A 20,055-nucleotide genomic window follows, 5' to 3' on the forward strand; every position below is an offset into this window, starting at 1 on the left:
GTTTTTTCAGTCAGAAGCCCTTTAGAAAGTGTGAATAGAACTCACCGTGTCACGTATGGGCAACCTTAGAGCAGCTTCATGGGCTCTTCTCACACAGGAACAGGCATTCCCACCCCGGAGAGGCAGGCGTCACTCCGGGCGTCTCGGACGGCGGTTCCAGCTTCTGCCTGTCTCAGGCAACGTGGGCTGGAGCCAGGGCCCAGGGAAGCAGCCAGAACACGGCAGGTGGTCCCTGGGCTCCAGCACCGGTGCCTCTGGAGGAGCGTCACCTGCTCCCAGGCACTTGTCACGCAAAGTGACCTGCCCAGCGCAGAGCAGGCAGTGGGCCTGGGAGCTCGGCCTCAGCCAGACTCGGCGGCACTGAGGGCTGCAGAAAGAAAACCTAGAAAATCGAAAGGAAACTTTTCTTAGGGGGAGGAGGAGGGGCTAGTTAAGACATAGACAAGACCTGATTGAAGTGGATTCTAGAATCTCTGTGGCGGCTGAGAGAGCAGCTGCCCTCTGAGAAGGTGCTCCGCCCTTCCCGCCGCACAGCTGCGCTCAGCCCTGCGGAGCAGATTCCGAGCACGTGGCCGAGCACCTGCGTGCCCCTCCCCCGGTGCTGTCGGGTGTCCATCGTTATTAACCAGCTTGGAATGCCCTGAGCACCCACCCGAACCCCGGAGGCGCCATCGCTAGCCTGGTCCTCCATGCACAGGGACAGTGTGGCTTCTTGGGTCATGGAGACACGCATTTCTTCCCCCACAGGCGACATCCGCAATGACCTGTACCTAACCCTGGAGAAGGGGGATTTCGAGCGAGGGGGAAAGAGAGTGCAAAAGAATATTGAAGTGACCATGTACGTGCTTTATGCAGATGGAGAAATCTTGAAGGTAAGGCTTGCCAGCCAGTTTGGAACGGAGGCTGACCCTGAAGTGGCCCTCCTGTTCCATCCTGTGGACGTTTCCAGGACCCTCCTCGGGCAGGACTGAGCTCGGATCACCCGTGTGCATTCTGCTCCGCCTCTTCCTTCGCCGGGGAGCCCCCGGCACACCCTGCTGACACTCGCAGTGTCACAGCCTCTAGCGTTCTTCCTGGAGTCTGCCGACGCCTTCCTGCTCCAGCTTAGACCTGCTCCCTCATTTGTCCCACTGTGGCTTCTGCCCTCCCACCTCGCATCGAGCTGCCTATTTCCCGTAACTTGCTAGATCCCACCCTTGATCCTTGAGCCACTACAGGAAGTTCCACTTGCTCTTGGTCCAGGGCGAGACTTAGGGCCTCACCGGCTGGTGCCAAGTTCCGGGACACGGAGCAGCAGGCCCAAGCCCTGCGATCACCTGCGGCCAGTGCACGCAGGGATCCTGTCGCTCATTGAAAGTGAAGACCTGGCTGCTTTCCTGTTGTCAGTGTCAGTTTCCCCTCAGTCATGTCGGGTGCAGTTCCTCGCGACTCACATGGCCTCGTTTGCAGAGCACTTGATTGCACTGCAAGTCAGTCTTTCAGACCTCACTCTTGTGTGTTGACAGCAGCCCTGTGAGGTGGGCAGAACAAGAACAGTCATCCACATTTTGCAGAAGAAAAGGGTAAAATTAGCCAAAATCACCTCCCACCACAAGAAGAAATAAAGGAGAACGTTGAAACATTGGTCAAAACAGTGATTTATCACTTTGAAAGCCCACCTCCGGGATTCAGGCATGTCCATTGTTTGCATGGGAGTCCAACCGAGGTCAGCAGAGCTGTCCGTGTTCACCCCCTACCCGTGCGGCTTCCTGCCCTCCAGGAAGCCTGGGCAGCCCCGGCGCATCTTCATGGCATGTTTGGAAACCCGGGTCAAGTTAAACCTGCCTTCCCCGTTGTAGCCACGGACAGCCCACTGGGGCAGCCTAAGGTGCCAGCGCAGCGTGGGGCTCCGGCGGTTAGGGAACCAGCTCTCTCCACTTGAGCACTTCATTATCTTCGTGATCTGGCCGTGTGCCGGGCACAGTTGAATTCTCCCGTGGAGTCCACTGTTTGCTTTCTCAGTGAGGATGCGGGGCCCACCGCAGGGCGTCAGGGACCCCACTAGGCGCCCGGTTTGTTGCAGTGCGTGCGGTTACCTCCGCCCCAGGGCAAGCGAGCACGGTGACTGCGAGTCCTTGCACCGTCCACACAGTTGTTTCCAAAAGCAGTGAATTTAGGCCCCATGAAGTTCCTCCTCTTACAGATCTGCCGGGCAGGGAGATGAACCTGCACGAGAGACGGTCCCAGAGGCGGAGACATCGGGGCCCTCAGGAAATGACACCTGATTTTGCTTCTCTCTTCCAGGATTGCATCAGCTTGGGTTCTGGAGAGCCAAACAGAAGCTCCTACCACTCGTTCGTCCTCTACCACAATAACAGTCCTCGCTGGGGAGAGATCGTCAAACTGCCCATCCCCATCGACCGCTTCCGCGGCTCCCACCTGCGCTTCGAGTTCAGACACTGTTCCAGTGAGTGAGACATCCCACATTCCTTAGGGGATGTGAATATAACTCTTCCCACCCCGGAACAGACTTGAGAGGGTTCTTATTATTGGGGCAAGAAAACGAGGAGTTGTGAAGAAATGGCCATTCAGAGATGGGATGTCATCAGAGGCTGTTCTCTGGACAGTGATTTTTAAATCGGGGGGCTGGCCCTAGGTGGTTTGGTTCAGTGGATAGAACGTCAGCCTGTGGACTGAAGGGTCCCAGGTTCGATTCCAGTCAGGGCACATGCCCAGGTAGCCGGCTCGATCCCCAGTAGGGGACGTGCAGGAGGCAGCCTAGCAATGATTCTCTTTCATCATTGATGTTTCTCTCTCTCCCTCTCCCTTCCTCTTTGCAATCAGTGAAACAACAGAAACCCAGGGGGTTGGGTATTGTTTGCTCCTGGTGTCTGACCTGGACGCTGGGAGGTTGCTTGTGTCACTCCCTGTGGGTGTTCCCAGTGTATCAGCTGCTTCCTAGAAAGCCTCAGGCTGACCGAGACCCGCAGTTTGGTCTCTGTGAGTCTAGAAGCCTGGGCCCTGGGATATCCGTGGACACACAGCCCCGTGCAGTTCTTACCTCTCCTGCAGTCAGGTTGATAGTCAATGAAAGTGAGGGACAAAGAAGTAAAGAGCCAGGTGGCAAGCACAGGGGGTTGAAATTTAAACGCACATTGGCGGCTAAAGCAGCTAACACTTGGCTGTGGTTGCAGCGAAGGACAAAGGGGAGAAGAAGCTGCTCGGCTTTGCCTTCTCGCCCCTGATGCGGGATGACGGGACCACGCTCTCCGATGACATCCACGAGCTCTACGTGTACAAGGTGCGGCTCAGCGGTTGAGCATCGACCCGTGAACCAGGAAGTCACAGTTTGAGTCCCGGGCAGGGCACATGCCCGGGTTGCGCTTGATGCCCAGTTGGGGGAGGCGGGGGCATGCAGGAAGCAACCGGTCAATGTTTGTCTCTCATCATTGATGTTTCTATCTCTCTCTCCTTCTCTGAAATCAATAAAAAAATATATATATATGTAAAAGGCATGTCAGCCATGCTGGGGAGTTTCTGGACAGAGCACAAACATCAACCAGAAACCCCCGTGGCGTGGCCAGGAAGGACTCTGTGTTCTCTGCTTCTGCCCGCAGTGTGATGAGAACAGCACGTTTAACAACCACGCCCTGTACCTGGGCCTGCCCTGCTGCAAAGAGGACTACAGCGGCTGCCCTAACATCCCCTCCAGCCTCATCTTCCAGCGCAGCACCAAGGAGTCTTTCTTCATCTCCACGCAGCTCTCCTCCACCAAGCTCACCCAGAACGGTAGGTGACGGCGCCGCAGGGCTGCCCTCCCCACCCTCCGGTGCTGATACATGTTAAGGGGGACGGGAATTACTGCTGTCCTGCCGCAGTGAGGGGATCCTTGTCATCGAAGCTGAAGGAATCACTGGCAGTAGCAGCCTCTGGTGTTTCCCTTGTGTTTGGCAGCTCCGGAGCGCACACCCAGAGTTCACAGATGTGTCTTTGGCCTTGATCTCAGCACTGAAGAGGCTGTGGCCACGCTCACAGCTATTTCTGTTCCCTACCCCCGCCCCAACCCCGCTATCCGTGTCTGGGAGAGTGGGTGTTGCTTATCCTTGGCTCAGCCAGGGCTCACCACCTGCCGGCTTGCTTTCTAGTGGACCTCCTTGCTCTGCTGAAGTGGAAGGCCTTTCCAGACAGGATCATGGACATCCTGGGGCGGCTGCGGCACGTCAGCGGAGAGGAGATCGTCAAGGTCTGGCTTCCCCTTAGGTCCCATGCCCTGTGCTGCCTGCGCTCCTGTAGGCCTCCTTTCCCTTCCTTGGGGTCTTTCTTATTTCCTTACTTTGTAACCCTCTCACCACCCAGCCTGATGTCTTTCCGCTGTCTGAAACAAGTATACAAGACGAGTGTGGATGGGAGAGTTGGAAGGGGTTGACCTCGGCGAACGTACCTCAATCAGATTGAGGACGTTTTCAGCAAAGGCCAGCCTGGGAGTACCCTAATGAAGTTAATAACAATGTACCTACCTATATAGTTTGTTTAAAAAATTTGGCTCTAAAAAGAAATTTCAATCGTTGTACTGTTGATATTTGGCTCCGTTGACTAATGAGTTTGCCGACCACTGGTCTGGATTCTAGAAGAACTAAATCTGCCCCATCTCTCCCTTAGCGTCCATGGCAGGGAAACTCCTTACTCTCTGCCTCCACCACTTGCCCCAAGTTCCTTTGCGACATTCCCATCTGATGGCCGAGCAGGCAGCAGCGGCACCGCCATCCCCAGCTGTCTCTCTGGGCTCCTCCGCGCTGCGCAGAGTGTTGGCCCCCCTGGTTCTAGCTCAGGAAACCCCAGGCACTTCCCCACAATGGACTGAACTGCACTGAGGAAAGTGGGGGTGCTTTTGGTGATGAGCAAGAGCAACAGAATGTAGGACAGAGACGGAATCTCAGGAGGCTGCCTGCCCACATGAGCATTCTTGGCTCTGTCGTCACAAGTATCAGACAGCGACGCGCTGTCTCTACTTCCCTGTCACAGCTCCGTTGACTCCATAACACACAGCACAGTATCTGCAAATCAGGAACAGTGTGTCCCTCTGTGCACTTGTACGAAGTTGTGGATGAGCTCCGTTTTAATTCTACGGTCAGGGTAGCATACATTTTAGAAAGACCTCTTAACAAATAAGCTCATCCTCGTTTTTGAAATTTAAGATAAATTCATACTCAGGGCATTTCTCCTTCTGAACACATTCACAATATCATGGAGTGAACAGACAGTCGGAGAGCCTGTGATCTTTTAAGCTGGTTGTGCTCCTCACAGGAGAACATTTCTACCAGCAGGTGTGGTCTCAGCACCAGTCATTTGTCTCAGGCCAGCCAGTGCGAGTGTGGGGAGAACACACTAGCGTTTCACTCTTTATTAGAAGATTTCACACCTCACAAAAGTAGACAGAATAGTATAAAGAGCCCTGTGTGTACTCAGCACCCGCGCCAGGCCATGGCAAACCCTGCCCATCCAGTCCCTAGCCACACCTCCCACCTTACATCCTTTTGAAGGAAATTGCGAGCATGGTTTTATTCCATTGCATTCTGACCAGCAGAACGTCAGCGTTGATCTGTAAAGACCACTGCATCCCAAAGGGCGTCTTCTTCCCCTTGGTGTCTGCATCTCAGGAAGGTGTGTGCCCTAAACACAAGCAGCAGCAAGAGGCAGTGCTCCGGGCCCTTCCCCCAGTGACGGGCCTCGCAGGCTGCATTCTCCTCTCTGGGCACTAACTTCTAGATCCGAACATGGCTTCCGTAGGGAGGGTGTCCCTGCCACATCCTCGCCCCAGTGTCCTTTGTGGAGTTAGGCCCGTGGAGAGCAAGGGACGGCTGAGCTGCTGAGGTCCCAGGAAAGTGAGCTCTTTTTCTCAAAATGATTTGCATTAGAATCACCTAGATTGTCTTGTTCTAAGGCTGCTCTCCTCTGTGGATGTCCTAAGCTTTTAGGTACTTGTTCTTTCCTTACAAGGTTAGCACTTTCCCAACAGGAAGCGCCTCTCTGTTCCTCTGGGCTGTCAGCACATACCCAAGTCCACCTCGTGAACCCTTTAGCCTATTTGTAAGTGGTGGTTTGAGACCTTAGGTCTTTGATGTTGTTTATTGGGAGGTAAGCGCATTGGTGCCTGGAACAGGCCCCGGGACCTGAGCCCTGACGTCTGTGCTCTTGCAGTTTCTGCAGGACATCTTAGACACACTCTTTGTGATTTTGGATGACAACACAGAGAAGTACGGCCTGTTGGTGTTCCAGTCTCTGGTGAGTCTCATCCTTCCAGGCTTTTCCTTCTTCCTGCCACATGCTTTTGAAAGGAGGGAAGTAAGTTATTAGAGTGAGTCAGCACAAGGTTTGGATGTTTCCAGTACAAAAGGGACTGAGGAGAATCACCCAAGACCAACCAGCCGACCAGGCAGATCCCTGCGAGATCAAATGGGCAGAATGCAGCATGGTCAGGTCCAGGCCTCAACTTTGTGGTTCCGATACTCGGTCTCATCACAGCTGCAGAGTTGCCAGGCCCTGAAATAGTGGCCTGCACTACCCAAAGGCCCAGAGACCATTACGGGGAGCAGGCGGTCCACTTCTTCACACACACATGGCTGTAAGCCCCAGGACAAGCAGAGACGCACTCCTGCTGGCCCTCCCTCTGTGAAGTCGTTCGGGAGCGAGGAGTCGCAGGAGGCTGTTTAGTGAGAATGGACAGTGATCAGGCTGTTTCATGCACTTTGCTTAACATGTCCAGTCCCATGGGAGGCTGTATATTCAAGCAGAACCAGATACTCCAAGTCTACCCGATAGACGAGGGCAGAGACAGAATGGCACTGGCATAGTTGCCCCTTCGGCTTTTCTTTGTCCTCGCTGCCTGGCGGGCCAGCCCCATTTCTGAAGGGCACAGCCTTTCTTGGCTAATTTGGCTCCGAGGACAATCCTTGCTCCCTCTCTTCCCAAGTGTCTGAGACGCATTAGTATTTATGCACCTGCACGAGTATTGTTTTGCCTTCTCCTGGGTCGTGTTGTGTACCCAGCATTGTTAGGAAGAGGCTCGGAGCAACACTGGCAGACAGTGGAGCCAGGTCTGGGTTGGGAGTCCAGGAGAGGCAAGAGCAGAGCAGACAGACAGCATCAGACTCAGGATGGAAAGCACACGTTCGCCGCCCACGGGGAGCACTAGATAAAACACTGACTGTTTGCCATTCCTTGAAGAAGAAAGAGTTCTGTTTAGTGCGGGGGATAGGGCTGAGGCCTCCAGTGAACCCAGGTATCTCCGCCAGGTGTTCATCATCAACCTACTCAGAGACATCAAGTATTTCCACTTCCGGCCTGTCATGGACACGTACATCCAGAAGCACTTTGCTGGAGCCTTGGCATACAAGTAAGTTCCTTCTGCATCCTTATCGGGGCTTGAGTCCTTCATTGAAGAGCCACCACGCTGCTTTCCATGGTGGCTGCACCACTTCACATTCCCACCAGCGGCGCGCGAGGGTTCCGGTGTCCACATCTGTGGCAACACTTGTTGCTTTCTGTCTGTGGTTTTCTTTTTTCTTCCTTTCTTTATTTGTTTATTTATTGTATTTGGGATTTTTTTTATAGGAGCCTTTCTAAAGGTTGTGAGGTGGAATCGCACTGTGGTTTTTATTTGAATGTTTCTAACAATTAGTGATGTGAGCATCTCTCAACATGCTTATTGACCATTTGGAGAAAAGGCTATTCGTGTTCTTTTCCCATTTTTGAATCAGGTGGTTTGGTTTTTGTTTTTGAGCTGTGGGCATTCTTTATATATTGTGGCTATTAACCCCTGTGGGTATGTAATTTACAGAGATTTCTCCCATTGCCTTTCACTCAGTTGCTTGTGTCCATTGATGCACAGTTTTCAATTTTGATGTAAACCAGTTTACCTGTTTTTTATTTTGTGTCCTGTGCTTTTGATGTTAGACCCAAGAAATCATTACTGAGTCTAATGTAATTAAGTTTTACTCCTATGTTTTTGTCTAAGAGTTTTAAAGTTTTAGCTCTTACATGTAGGTCTTTGACCCATTTTGAGTTAATTTTTGTTTATTGTATAACATAAGAGCTCGACTTCATCCTTTTGCATGTAGATACCCAGCTTTTCTAATATAGTTTGTTGAAAAGACTGTTCTTTCCCCCATTGAGTAGTCTTGGCTCCCTTGTTAAAAATAATTTGGCCATATACATGCAAGGGTGTATTTCTGAGCCAGTACCACACTGTTTTGATCACAAAACTTTGTACTAAGTTTTAAAATCAGGAAGTGTTAGTTTTCTAAATTTGTTATTTTTCAAGATTGTTTTGGCTATTTGGGGTTCCTTGAGATTCCATATGAAATTTTTTCTCTATTTCTGCAAAAAAAAAAAAGAAGCTACTGTGGGTTTTCAGCTGACATTTTAAACCATAGTTTCTTCATAGGTGTCAAAGCTGCCAAAAATATGTCTTGCTTTTTCTATGGAAGGAATTAGCACAATTTTGCAAAAATATAAGTAAAGCCCAAGGATGGTGAGGCTGTGGAGTCACTGGAACTTTGACACTTTATGTCACTTTGGAGAGCAGGCACTGTGCGTTTTACACGTGTCACCTCATTAGTATTCTCAATGCTTCAAGATGTACAGTTGTTTTCTCCATATTTTAAATGAGAGAATACAGCACGGAAGGACCGAATAACTTGCCCCAGGATACTGAGTTAGAAGCTGATAGGCTCTGTGTGAGCCCTGCTGTCTCACCAGGGCCTACACTCTTGACCTCTGTGCCCTGTTGCCATGTAACCGTGCAGGCCTTCTGACCCTGTAATCCTGTTTCACTGACTGACCTGGTTCCTGAGGAAATAAAGCAGAGGGGATGAAGGTTGAGCGAGGAGGGGCACATGGGACTCTGCACCTTTATTCAGAGTCTTCTAGTCACTAGTCATGGCTGTATGTTGTAGACACAGCAGTTTTAGACAAAACAAAAATACAGACAGCCCAAGACTTTGGGAAAACTTTCTCGTAATCAAAGAAGAAATGTGTGTCAGGGAGAGTGATAGGAGTGATTGTAATTGCTGCTTGAAATGTGGCAGCTCTTACGGACTGCGTGTTGTCCGGTCTCAGACAATCCGAGCGTCTCCCAGCGGCAGTGGGCCTATCGCTCCGTCTAGCTCAGCAGCAGGTGTTACTTCCTGTGTGGCTGATTCGGGGCTGAAAACATTTCAGGCTGCATTGCGTGTGGATTAAAGTGGGTTCCTGGGACTGCTCTCTCCCCCAGGGAGCTCATCCGCTGTTTGAAGTGGTACATGGACTGCTCGGCAGAACTGATTCGGCAGGACCACATCCAGGAAGCCATGCGGGTAACTACTGGCTGACTTCGAGAAAAGTTAAAAAAAAAAAAAGGAAAGAAAGAAAAGACATGCTTGTCTCCAAGTTGGAATTGTCCATCGCCTGATTTTAGTGTAGAATTCGCTGTCCCTTTGCCCTTCGTTCCCTGCTGTGTTAGTTCCCGACCATCTTTAGCACCTTCCCATCCCTCTGTGCCCACACCTCAGGCCTTGGAGTACCTCTTCAAGTTCATCGTGCAGTCCAGGATCCTGTACTCGAGAGCCACGTGTGGGATGGAAGAGGAGCAGTTCCGGGCCAGCATCCAAGACCTTTTCCACTCCATCCGCTTTGTTCTCAGCCTGGACAGCAGGAACTCAGAGACACTCCTGTTCACTCAGGTCTGTGGCTGCAGGGGAGCGTTGGTGCGGATTCTGGTCTGTCTGAGTTGGTGATTTCTTTGTCCTCTGGCTTCCAGGCTCCTGTGTGTTGGGTAAGGGGTGGTTTACAAGAAAGTACCTACTAGAACGGAAAGCTGCTTTTACTTCAAAACCAGCTGTGGCCCAGCTGCCAAATATAAAGCATCCCAGTGGCTCATGGTAGAGGAGCACAGCTGTGTCCTCAGGCGTCCTCTTCATTTACTTGTTGTCCTTTTGTTGTTGTTAATCCTCCCCCAAGGCTATTTTTCCCATTGCTTTTCAGAGAGTGTGGAAGGGGGGAGGAGGGCGGGGAGACAGGGAGAGAGAGAGAGAGAGAGAGAGGTGAGAAGACACATCGGTTGTTCGCCTGAGCATAGACTGCAGCATGGCAGACCTGTGTCCCAGTGGCATAAACTCCCGCTCGCTCCAGGCCAGTGTCTGCTTCCTGATGAGCCAGCCAAGAGAAACAGCCTCCCCCACAACCTGCCTCTTAGGCGGCGTGCCCTCTTGCCTCCTGTCTCTAGGTGACGTTCCGTTTCCCTTTGTACGTCTTGGGTTAATGGTGTAAGAGGACTGAGAAGTGGGAAGCCTCCTTCATGCTACCCGCATGTAGAAGAGAGAAGAATGAGAACCAGTGTTTATTGAAAGCCTACTGTGTGCCAGGCCTCCTACTAGAAACAAACTCCATACACCTAGTGTTTTCCTCAGACCCATGTCAGGAGGTAAATAATAGCATCGTCCCCGTTTTACAGATGAGAAAACTGAGGATTAGGCAGTAACTCACCCAAGGTTCTGTGGCAAGTAAGTGGTAAAGCTGGGATTTGAACTCAGGTCTGTCTAATTCCAAAAACCATTGTCTGTCTCCTACACTACTCTGCCTCCTGAAGGCTCTGGAATTATTATCAGATTGTCCTCAAGGGGCCACCCCATGGGTCTTCCAGAGCTGAGATTCTGGAAGAGACGTCTCCAAGAACACACACTCCCCAGGCCAGCTACAGCTAGGTCACTGAACTCGATGCCAACATCGTCGAAAGTCCTCAGGAGTTCATGAATAAGTCCATGCATTCTTCATCCTTTGGCTTTACACTTGAGACCGCCAGGCATCACATATGAAGGAAATAAAGCCTTCATATTAGTGGGTTCAAACAAATGTCTCTATCCTGGGAAAGGTCCCGCTCTCAGCTGGACTGCGGGCTGCAGGGCTCTGAGCAGAGTTGGGTGAGCGCTGCGTGCAGGTGCTCGGCCCTTTCCGCCGCGCTCTCCTTGAGACGCTCTTGGCTTGAGTTCGAAAGGTCAAGAGCTTGATCATAGAGACAGAAACAAACATTTGAATCCATTTTATAAGCAAAAACAACATGGATATTAAGCCATGTTGAGCTGACTTCATTTTATAGTCCCTTCTCTTGCCAGCAAATGCCCTGGCCAGTGATGAAAGCTTCAAGTGGCCTGGCCCCAGTCAGTTCTCTTGTTTTGATTTCCATTTTGGCTCTCCCTGCTCCATGTCCTAGATTTACCACTTACCTGCCACAGAACCTTGGGTGAGTCATTGCCTAATTCTCAGTTTTCTCATCTGTAAAATGGTGATGATGCTATTACTTACCTCCTGGCATTGGACTGAAAGGTCAGGGGAGAGCCCACCACAACAGGGCCTGCAGTGCCTTCTCACCCTCTCACCGCCTTTTATCTTTGTCTGAGTGTGCACGATGGAAACACACTGCCTCCGAGCTAACCACAGCCTCACTTGCTTCTGCAGGCCGCACTCCTCAATTCCTTCCCCACCATTTTTGACGAGCTGCTGCAAATGTTCACCGTGCAGGAGGTGGCAGAGTTTGTGAGAGGGACCCTGGGGAGCATGCCCAGCACTGTGCACATCGGGCAGTCAATGGATGTGGTGAAGCTGCAGTCCATCGCCAGGACTGTGGACAGCCGCCTGTTTTCTTTCTCAGGTAAGTCAAGTTGGGATGAGAGTCAGAGTCACCTTTTCAGGGTGCTAGCCACGTAATCACAGGATCAGTTTTATCAGCCATCACGTAAGAAGCCAGTAGCCCTTAGATGCAGTCGTTTTAATAAACTATAATTATAATTTTTGGCAATAAAAACTTTTAAGTTCAAGAATGCAGACAAGACATAGGACTACTGCCTCACTCACAATTTATTCTTAGAGACCCACATGGCATGGCCTGCAGAGCAACTCCAGGCCCATAAGTCTAGCCTGCTGCCAAGAATGGGCCTGCCACATCCACAGCAGGGGGGGCCATGGAGGGAAAGGAGGGGGAGCAGAGAGAAGGGTCCGGCCCAAGGGGAACAGATAAGCTGAGGAAATAAAAAGAACCCTCTGTGCTTTCCCAATTCCTGGTCTCATCAGTCAGATAGATTGCTTTTCCTCCCTGTGAAGGAGCCTCTGGGATTAGACAAAGAGATGGATAGGGAGCCCCCCACACCCCCAGACCGGTCAGGGCAGCCTAACAAACACCACCAGCAGGCCAGGCTGGTGTTCAGAACGAACCGCCAGCATCAAACCCGAAACCACATTCAACATGAGCAGCTTGCAGCGGTACCAGGTGCTCCGTGGCCAGATGTTAAGGTCAATGTGAGCCTGATCCTTTAGTAGCACGAGCATAGGAGAAACTTCTAGGGCACAGGAACAGTCGGAAATGCTAGCAGATCAATTACTGAATTTTTATCATTAGAATTTTTTATAATAAAAAATGTTAAGTTTGACTTTTGAAATATAACAGCAATAATTTCACAGCCCAGCGCTGCACACATTTGCAATACTAAACGAGTGTTCTCTTGAACTTAGCTCATTAGTGGCGTCTTGCTGATGGAAAGCTGCCACCAAGAACATCCGCTTTTCTTTCAGTCTCTGTTCAGGGTAAACGCTCTCCTCACCAGCTGCTGGATTGAAGGTTTGATCAGGTTGGGACACTGTCACTGAGGCCAGCGCCACTCTTGAGCTTTGTGCTGAGCAAGATGCTTTCTCACTGACACACTTCACTTCTAGTATTTTTGCATGTACTTGCTCCTCCCATAATCGTGTAGAAAATTTGCTCTAAAACTTTATTGGGTTGTTGTTTTTTTTCAGTGTAAATTTTTATATTTAGAATTAGGCAGCTGGACTAGATGATCCCAGTTTTGTTGCCATCATCGTCAGGAGCCAGTGGAACATATGCCTCCTCCCCTCCCTCAGCCTGACCAGGGTGCCGGCGTGGCCACATCAGTGTCACAGAGCTTCTCCACAGCCTCTCTGATCTGGTGCTTGGTGGTCTGTGTCTTCTGTCTTATGGCTGACGCGGTGGTCCGGGAATGTGATGGCGCACCGCACCGTGGGCAGGCTTGTCTCTCCTGGGGGCGCTCTGCTGAGGCTATTTGGGGCCTTCGGAGCCTAGTGTCTTTGGCTGTTGGAAGGTGGGTGACGTGCGGGCCTTCTTTTTTGTGTGGCTGTGGACGCCTTTCAGCGCTGCTTTCTTTGCCTTCAAAGCCTTTGCTTTGGCTTCGGCTTTGGGAGGGTGGGGCAGGGGCTTCCTTCTTAGCTTTCGGTGCCATCTTCCTAAAAAGCGATTAGGTTTGGAGATGACAAGCCACTGCGTCTTCATTTGCATCTCACTCCCATTGAATGCCTGAGTTGTAGGTCTTCCCTGAAGCAGGGTCATTTAATCAGCACTCATTCTCAGAGCACATTGGTCTGATCCTCAGCAGATTCTAGTAAAAAAACTACTGTTTCTGCGGCAGCTGTTGGTTGTGTCATCCTGCTTGGCTGGTGTTTCGGTCTACAAATAGATTATGAACTTCTCTTTTAGCCAAGCATCTTTTTATTTTTTATTATTATTTTTAAATATATTTTTATTGATTTCAGAGAAGAAGCGGGGAGAGAGAGAGAGAGAGAAACATCAATGATAGAATCATTGATCGGCTGCCTCCTGCATGCCCCACGTTAGGGATTGAGCCCACAACCCGGGCATGTGCCCTGACTGGGAATCAAACTGTGACCTCCTGGTTCATAGGTCGATGCTCAACCACTGAGCCACCCGGCCGGGCATCAAGCATGTTTTTTAAACATAGGAGAGCCGTCAGTCCATTTTATTGGAACACATTCTAATAAGTATTTGGCAAGGCAGTCCCCAAATCTCTGTGTCATGTGATCTGTCTTTGGCTGGCAGAGATTGTCTTTCTGAATTTCATCTGGAACACTTAACTATGGTGAAATGTGAACAATCAATCCAAAATGCTATGGCTCTTTGTGTTACTGGTCATCTGACTGAATCGTGCTGGCCAGGCGTGGTGGGACCTTCAGGGCCCAGAAACACTTTACACTGTGTTATCACCACACTGTGAGTAAATGCAGAGGAGGCCATTAGCACCTCGTTCTACGGTCCTCGTGGTGGGGTGGAGCCCACAGGGAGACAGCTGCCTAAGGTCTTAGAGCAGTGGTTCTCAACCTTGGCTGCACATTAGAATCGCCTGGGAATCTTTTTAAAATCCTGGTTTCTGGGCCTCATCCACCGGAAATTCTGTTTCTTTGTGATGGGGTGGGACCACAACATTAGTAACAAAGAAACAGAATTTCCGGAGGATGAGGCCCAGAAACCAGGATTTTAAAAAGATTCCCAGGCGATTCTAATGTGCAGCCAAGGTTGAGAACCACTGTCTTAGAGCGAATTAGTAGAGTAGCCTTCCTGAATGCAGGTGCTGAATAGTCACCTCCTGATGACAGTGCTGTTTGAGTAACAATGAGGAGAAAAGAAAAGCAGGATTGGCGATAAGGATTAGCTAATTATCAAAGGCTTAGGACAAAAGTCCTGCTTCTGTCCTGTTCTTGCTGTGCTCACACCTAGCATCCCACAAGCCTGAGGGGCCGTGAGGAGCTAATGGCTGCACAGAGTAAATGCTGGGGGCGGTGTGCCAGGACACCTAGCCAGGCGTGGGAAGAGGGACCGTTCAATCCGATCAAGTGCGCAGGTTCAGTCAGTGCAGCTCGTAGAACTGGAGTGGCATTTCAGTGGCAGGCTCACTAGAAGCTAAGCCTTTATTTGGAGTCTAGTCAGGAAGGAGCTTTCATTTGGAAGCGCTGTCTTCACACTCACCCTGCACACAGTGCCACAGACACTAAGTCTTGACCAGAGAAAGACAGAGAGAGCTGGAAGGGTAATGCTGGGGGATCTGAAAGTGCTTGGAAGTGGGTTTCTAGGCCTGCACAAGAGAAGGGCGTGGCCTCCAGCGTGGCCTCAGCCCCAGCCCCAGCCCCACCTGCCACTGGCTTCAGCAGTGGCTCCTTCCGGCTGAAGGGCTCCTTCACCTTTGTGTTTCCTCCCCCAGAGTCCCGCCGCATCCTGCTCCCTGTGGTTCTGCATCACATCCACCTTCACCTGCGGCAGCAGAAAGAGCTGCTCATCTGCTCAGGGATTCTCGGCAGCATCTTCTCCATCGTCAAGACCAGCTCTCTGGTAGTGGCCCCCCACCCAACCCCCCTCAGCTCTGCCCCGGACTGGGGTTACCCCAGCCAGAGGCAGACCAGCAAAGAGCGCTTTGTATACTGCTCAGTCAGAGAAGCTTTCATCAGTGACAGGAAGGTACCGAGTGAGTGGAGGCCTGTGTGTGCCCAGCAGGCTACTCAACACAATTCAACTCAGTCTTGCTGTTTTTAAAAGTTTCACTACCGTAAAGCCACCCTCAGTCCACCCAGAAGCATCGTTGTCTGCAGAGCAGAGAGCCCAGTCCCGGGCCGCGCCCTGTGCCATCAGCGGGTTGGTTCTGGGCTCCTGAGTGTCCTGAGGGTTCTGAGGGCCCTGAGGGTGCTCGGCACAGACGGGGGCGGGCAGGCTGGGAGGCAGCTGCTCATTCAGACTTTGTGGCAGCTTCCTGGCAGCCTGATCCCACCCGTATGGCATCCTGCGCCTGCCAGATAGGCCAGGGTGGGTGAGAGATACAGCAACTGCTGCCACAGGCGCCCTGAGCCTCGGCTGGCACAGCTGTGCTTGAGGAGGGAAGTTTCAATGCTTGTGCCTATTTTCTTTCTTTCTATCTTCTTTTAAAAAAATCTGTGGTGGAAGGGGAGGAAGGGAATGAAAAGACACGTATCAGGCATGAATAATTTATTTTAATGATATTTACTATATGTATTTATGATAGTAGAAGAAAGTTATATTTCTTATAGGAAATTTGGAAAATATAGGAAAGTATAAAGAAATAAAAACAAAGATGAGTTTTTTATTACATCACCTTATTAAATTGAGATAAGATTCCTAGAAAATAAAATGTCAAGTGCATTGAAAATGACGGCCAGTGGCCAGGTGATAAGAACACACGGTTGAGCCAGCCATGCACCGGAGAGGTGCCCGAAAGAGAATATGCTTGGTTTGTGCAGGACACAGGGACCCAGTGGGGTGCTCTGGTATCCAGACTTAAAGTACCATCTGGTGCTGGCACAGCGTGGCAGAGCCTCTGTGAGGGTCCTATGGTTCGCTCTTGGCTCCCGGCAAGGCCTGGCAGCTCCCCTTCCCCCCAGGCCTCAGAGAGGCCACACGGGTGCATAAGGTCTCCTAGTGACCAAGGTCAGACTTGGCAGCTGGGAGGCTTATTGCTAAAAAAAAATTTTAAAAAAAGGAGAAAGATTGAAGGATAAAAGAAAAGGAAGAGGAGGGACAGATAAAAGCCTAAAGGAGATGGTCTGGTTGTATTTGCGGGGCTAGAGAGTTTGGTCCAATTAATCGCTTACAATTTCTCAAAGAGGCATCACAGGGAAGAGTGTGACAGTCAGTCCAGCAGATGAGAGACAACCTTGGGCCCAAGAGCTGCTCAGATTCTTCGTGTGGATCGGGCCGGGCACCATGGGGTCGATACTAGCAGGCGGTAGGGGAGGAGTGCGATTGCAGCTGCGTGAGAGCAGAGGGATTCTCTTCCTTGTTCGCCTCTGTACACTCCGGTCCTCAGACAGTGGCTGGCACGTGATAAATGCCTAGTGAGTGATGGACATTTGGACCAGTAATAACCTAAAGAGGCTGGAGAAGGGGCCATGGGGGTTCCTGTGAGATAATGGGAGCTGAGCTAGGGGGTGTGAGATTGAATGTGGGAGCTCTGTAAAGGGACAGCACATGCTCGTCCTGAGCTCAGAGCCTCGTGGCTGGGAGGCAGCCTTGTGAGGAGGCATGCTGTGTTCTGGGGGCTGCTCAGAAAGACGCAGACCCAGAGTCCTCTGGGGGGACCAGCGCCCATGAGCGAGAAGCTGAGGAGCTAGAAGGGGTTCCGGGCACACCTGGCAGCAGCCCGGCTGGCAGAGACTGAAAGCAGCCAGAGAGGAAACCCTGAGAAGGAGACCGTATTCAGAAAGACCAAGACTCTCTGTGTGCATTGGCAGTGGTGGGGGTGCTGCTCACATAGCTGGTCGGCAGCACTGTGCTTTCTCCTGACATTGACAGGGAAATGGAGAAAACCCCTAACTCAGGACCTCGTTTCTGTCCTGTGTGCTATTAACATGTTTGCCTGCAGTTCAGAATTGTGGGTGTCAGGTGGGTGTCAGGTGGCGCTGGGTAAGGCCTGGGCATCATCGCCCAGTGTCCCACCTTCTCAGAGCCAGTGCCAGGGTTCCCTTATGCTCCCGTGTGGAGAATCCAGTCCCGAGACCAGTCCCGAGTGGCTGACCTCGTGAGTGCTGCTGGCTGCATCGCCGGCCCGTGCTAACCGTGTGCTCTCTGCCGCCCGCTCCAGGAGGCGGACGTCATGGAGGAGGTAGAGATGATGGTGGAGAGCCTCCTGGACGTGCTCTTGCAGACTCTGCTCACCATCATGAGCAAATCGCACGCTCAGGAGGCGGTAAGAGGGCAGCGGTGCCCGCAGTGCACAGCCGAGATCACTGTTAGTAACTAACATCAGGTTTCCTATTTCTTGTCTAACCCGGGGCTCCTCCACACCAACACCATTTCACCGCACACCTCCTCCATCTCCGCTGCCCCGCATGGCGTCAGCATGCTGCGTTCCCCCCCCCCCCCCCCCCCCCCCCCCCCCCCCTCCACCCGGTTCCCACTGCAAACTCTGCCCATACCTCCCCCCACAACTGTAAGCGCCCAGTCACACCGCAGCCCCCAGGTTCACACCGCAGCCCGCTGCAGGGCAGACCAGAGGACGTGCCTGGCCCGTCCCCTGCACGCTGCCTTCGTTGGCCTTTGCCTTTGAGCCAAGTCAGTCCTCTAGTGGGTGAGACAGAGATGCGGTGAGATGGGTGAGGCCGCAGGTGAAAGGCAGACTTCTGGGAACAGCTCTCCTACATGCTGTGCCCAGCAGAAGGGCTTTCTCAGAATTCGCTTGAATCTGCAGGTCAGTTCTTTCTTCTGTAATGTTCGTACCTCAGTGTCGGGCCTCAGGAAGAACGCAATGCGGTAGGATCGCGCTGGCACCCTGGACAGCGATCTCCGCGATGGAAGGAGAAGAGAAACAGGGAAAGCCTCTCGGGAGGCCAGAGAGGCAGCCCAGAGCCCCCTCTCCTGTGCCCGGGTTGGAGCGGGATGACATTGCCTGGGACCTTCCAGTCGGCAGGTGGCAGATGACAGTGATCGCTACGAAGAAAGCCCTCTGTGGGGGCAAGCCGCGCTCCACGCGCCGGGGCGGGCAGAGGGCAGGCCAGCGCTCCGGAGCACTGGGCTGGTGATGAATGTCCACTCCCGTCAGTGACCCTGTTGAGGGCGCCCTCACTGTAGGCAAACACACACCTACATGTCCTGTTAACCCGTTCTCGCTGACAGTGACACAGTGTTTGCTGTGGGCCCTTTACAAATATTAACTCATTTATTAGCAATACTCATCGAGCGTTTCATCTTAGGTAGAGTTAATGAAGTTGACAATGACTGCAGTTTAGAGAGCACTTTTTATGTGCTGGGCCTTTCACTAAATGCTTCATGTGCGCTCATCTCATCCTTACAGTAGATCTAGGAATTTTGGTTTATTATGCCCATTTTCCAGATAAAACTGAGGCTCACATACTAGTACGTGTCTATATCTTGCATACATGTATGTATAATAGTCTTGTGGGTCTAGAAAGGATTTGAGAGACTAAAAAACTGTTGGCAAGTTCCCATGAGTTTAAGACATTTGAAAATTGTCCAAATGAAGTCATTTTGCTCTATTTTTTTCTGAGGAGGCATTCTTCCACAAGGAGGCTGTGCCCACTGCCCACCACCCACCTGCTGCCCACTGCTGCCCCGCTGCCCACAGCTGGGAGGCCGTGGAAGTTTTTGGAGTCCTGACAGCAGGGTTTTCTCCCGCGTGCCCCACTTGGAATTTGAAGAAAGTTTAAAGACTCCTTTTTTATCTTTAAATTTTCACTGCTCTTAAAGCCCAAAGCTTGTCTTCTCATACAGGTCAGTTTTGATTCCTGTGCTTTCCAGACAGTTATGTTGACCTACTATGTTCCAATTGCTTGGTCCACTAACCACATGTAAGTCTGGGAGGTCCCCAAGGAGTTTGTTGTGGAAGGACCCAGCAGGATGGGCAGAATCCAAATTCTGTTCAAAGAGGGCTGAGCACCCTGATGCAAGTGGCCCCTCCAGACTTCTCTTTGGTGCCCGGGCCTCATATAGTAACGAAGGACTGTGTCCCAAACTGTCCTCGGAGAAAAACGGGAACCTCGTCTTACCATGCGGTGCTTCTTGATTATAGGTCAGTGATGGCGAACCTTTTGAGCTCGGCGTGCCAGCATTTTGAAAAACCCTAACTTAACTCTGGTGCCGTGTCACATATAGAAATTTTTTGATATTTGCAACCATAGTAAAACAAAGATGTATATTTTTGATATTTATTTTATATATTTAACTGCCATTTAACAAAGAAAAATCAACCAAAAAAAATGAGTTCGCGTGTCACCTCTGACACGTGTGTTATAGGTTCGCCATCACTGTTATAGGTTAAGGTTTTCAACCAGCCCCACCTCAGAAACCTCCCTACAACTCCCACGCCCTCCAGGCCTCGCTTAGCAGAAAGGAAAGCTCACTTTGAGGGCCAGAGTTGTCGCCTCCCCTTTCATAATCGTGGGGCCATTTCAGACCCTCCCTTCTGTCCCCCCTTCTGTGGATTGGGGTTGTCCCTTGTAATGGTCTGTGCTAAGTGTCTCTCGGGTTTCCCCAGGGTGAGTATGTGTCCTGCCTTCTCTCGCTGCTCCGCCAGATGTGCGACACCCACTACCAGCACCTCCTGGACAACTTCCAGAGCAAAGATGAGCTCAAGGTGGGCAGCAAAGCACGTGCCTTCCACCCAGGGGGCAGCATGTGGCTGAGACTGCAGGGGCTTTCCCCTGGCAGGGACAAGTGCAAGTGACCAGGCCAGGACTGCAGGGTGTGAGAGTCGCAGCCGC

The 20,055-nt window shown here is 51.5% G+C and overlaps 1 protein-coding gene across 1 annotated transcript in view; it reads left to right on the top strand.

Annotated features, from left to right (window-relative positions):
- The window catches only part of DOCK3 (dedicator of cytokinesis 3), a 160,642-nt gene that overhangs the window by 92,182 nt on the left and 48,405 nt on the right, over positions 1-20,055 (top strand). Inside the window, exons 14-26 of the mRNA XM_015568294.1 lie at positions 748-872; positions 2,284-2,446; positions 3,174-3,280; positions 3,597-3,768; positions 4,125-4,222; positions 6,178-6,261; positions 7,272-7,372; positions 9,251-9,332; positions 9,528-9,698; positions 11,470-11,662; positions 15,033-15,160; positions 17,421-17,567; positions 19,830-19,928. Coding sequence (XP_015423780.1) covers positions 748-872; positions 2,284-2,446; positions 3,174-3,280; positions 3,597-3,768; positions 4,125-4,222; positions 6,178-6,261; positions 7,272-7,372; positions 9,251-9,332; positions 9,528-9,698; positions 11,470-11,662; positions 15,033-15,160; positions 17,421-17,567; positions 19,830-19,928 — 1,670 coding nt within the window. The remainder of the gene's footprint in view (positions 1-747; positions 873-2,283; positions 2,447-3,173; positions 3,281-3,596; positions 3,769-4,124; positions 4,223-6,177; positions 6,262-7,271; positions 7,373-9,250; positions 9,333-9,527; positions 9,699-11,469; positions 11,663-15,032; positions 15,161-17,420; positions 17,568-19,829; positions 19,929-20,055) is intronic.

This window comes from Myotis davidii, unplaced genomic scaffold (genome assembly GCF_000327345.1).
Source record: "Myotis davidii unplaced genomic scaffold, ASM32734v1 scaffold663, whole genome shotgun sequence".
NCBI classification, from domain to species: Eukaryota; Metazoa; Chordata; class Mammalia; order Chiroptera; family Vespertilionidae; genus Myotis; species Myotis davidii.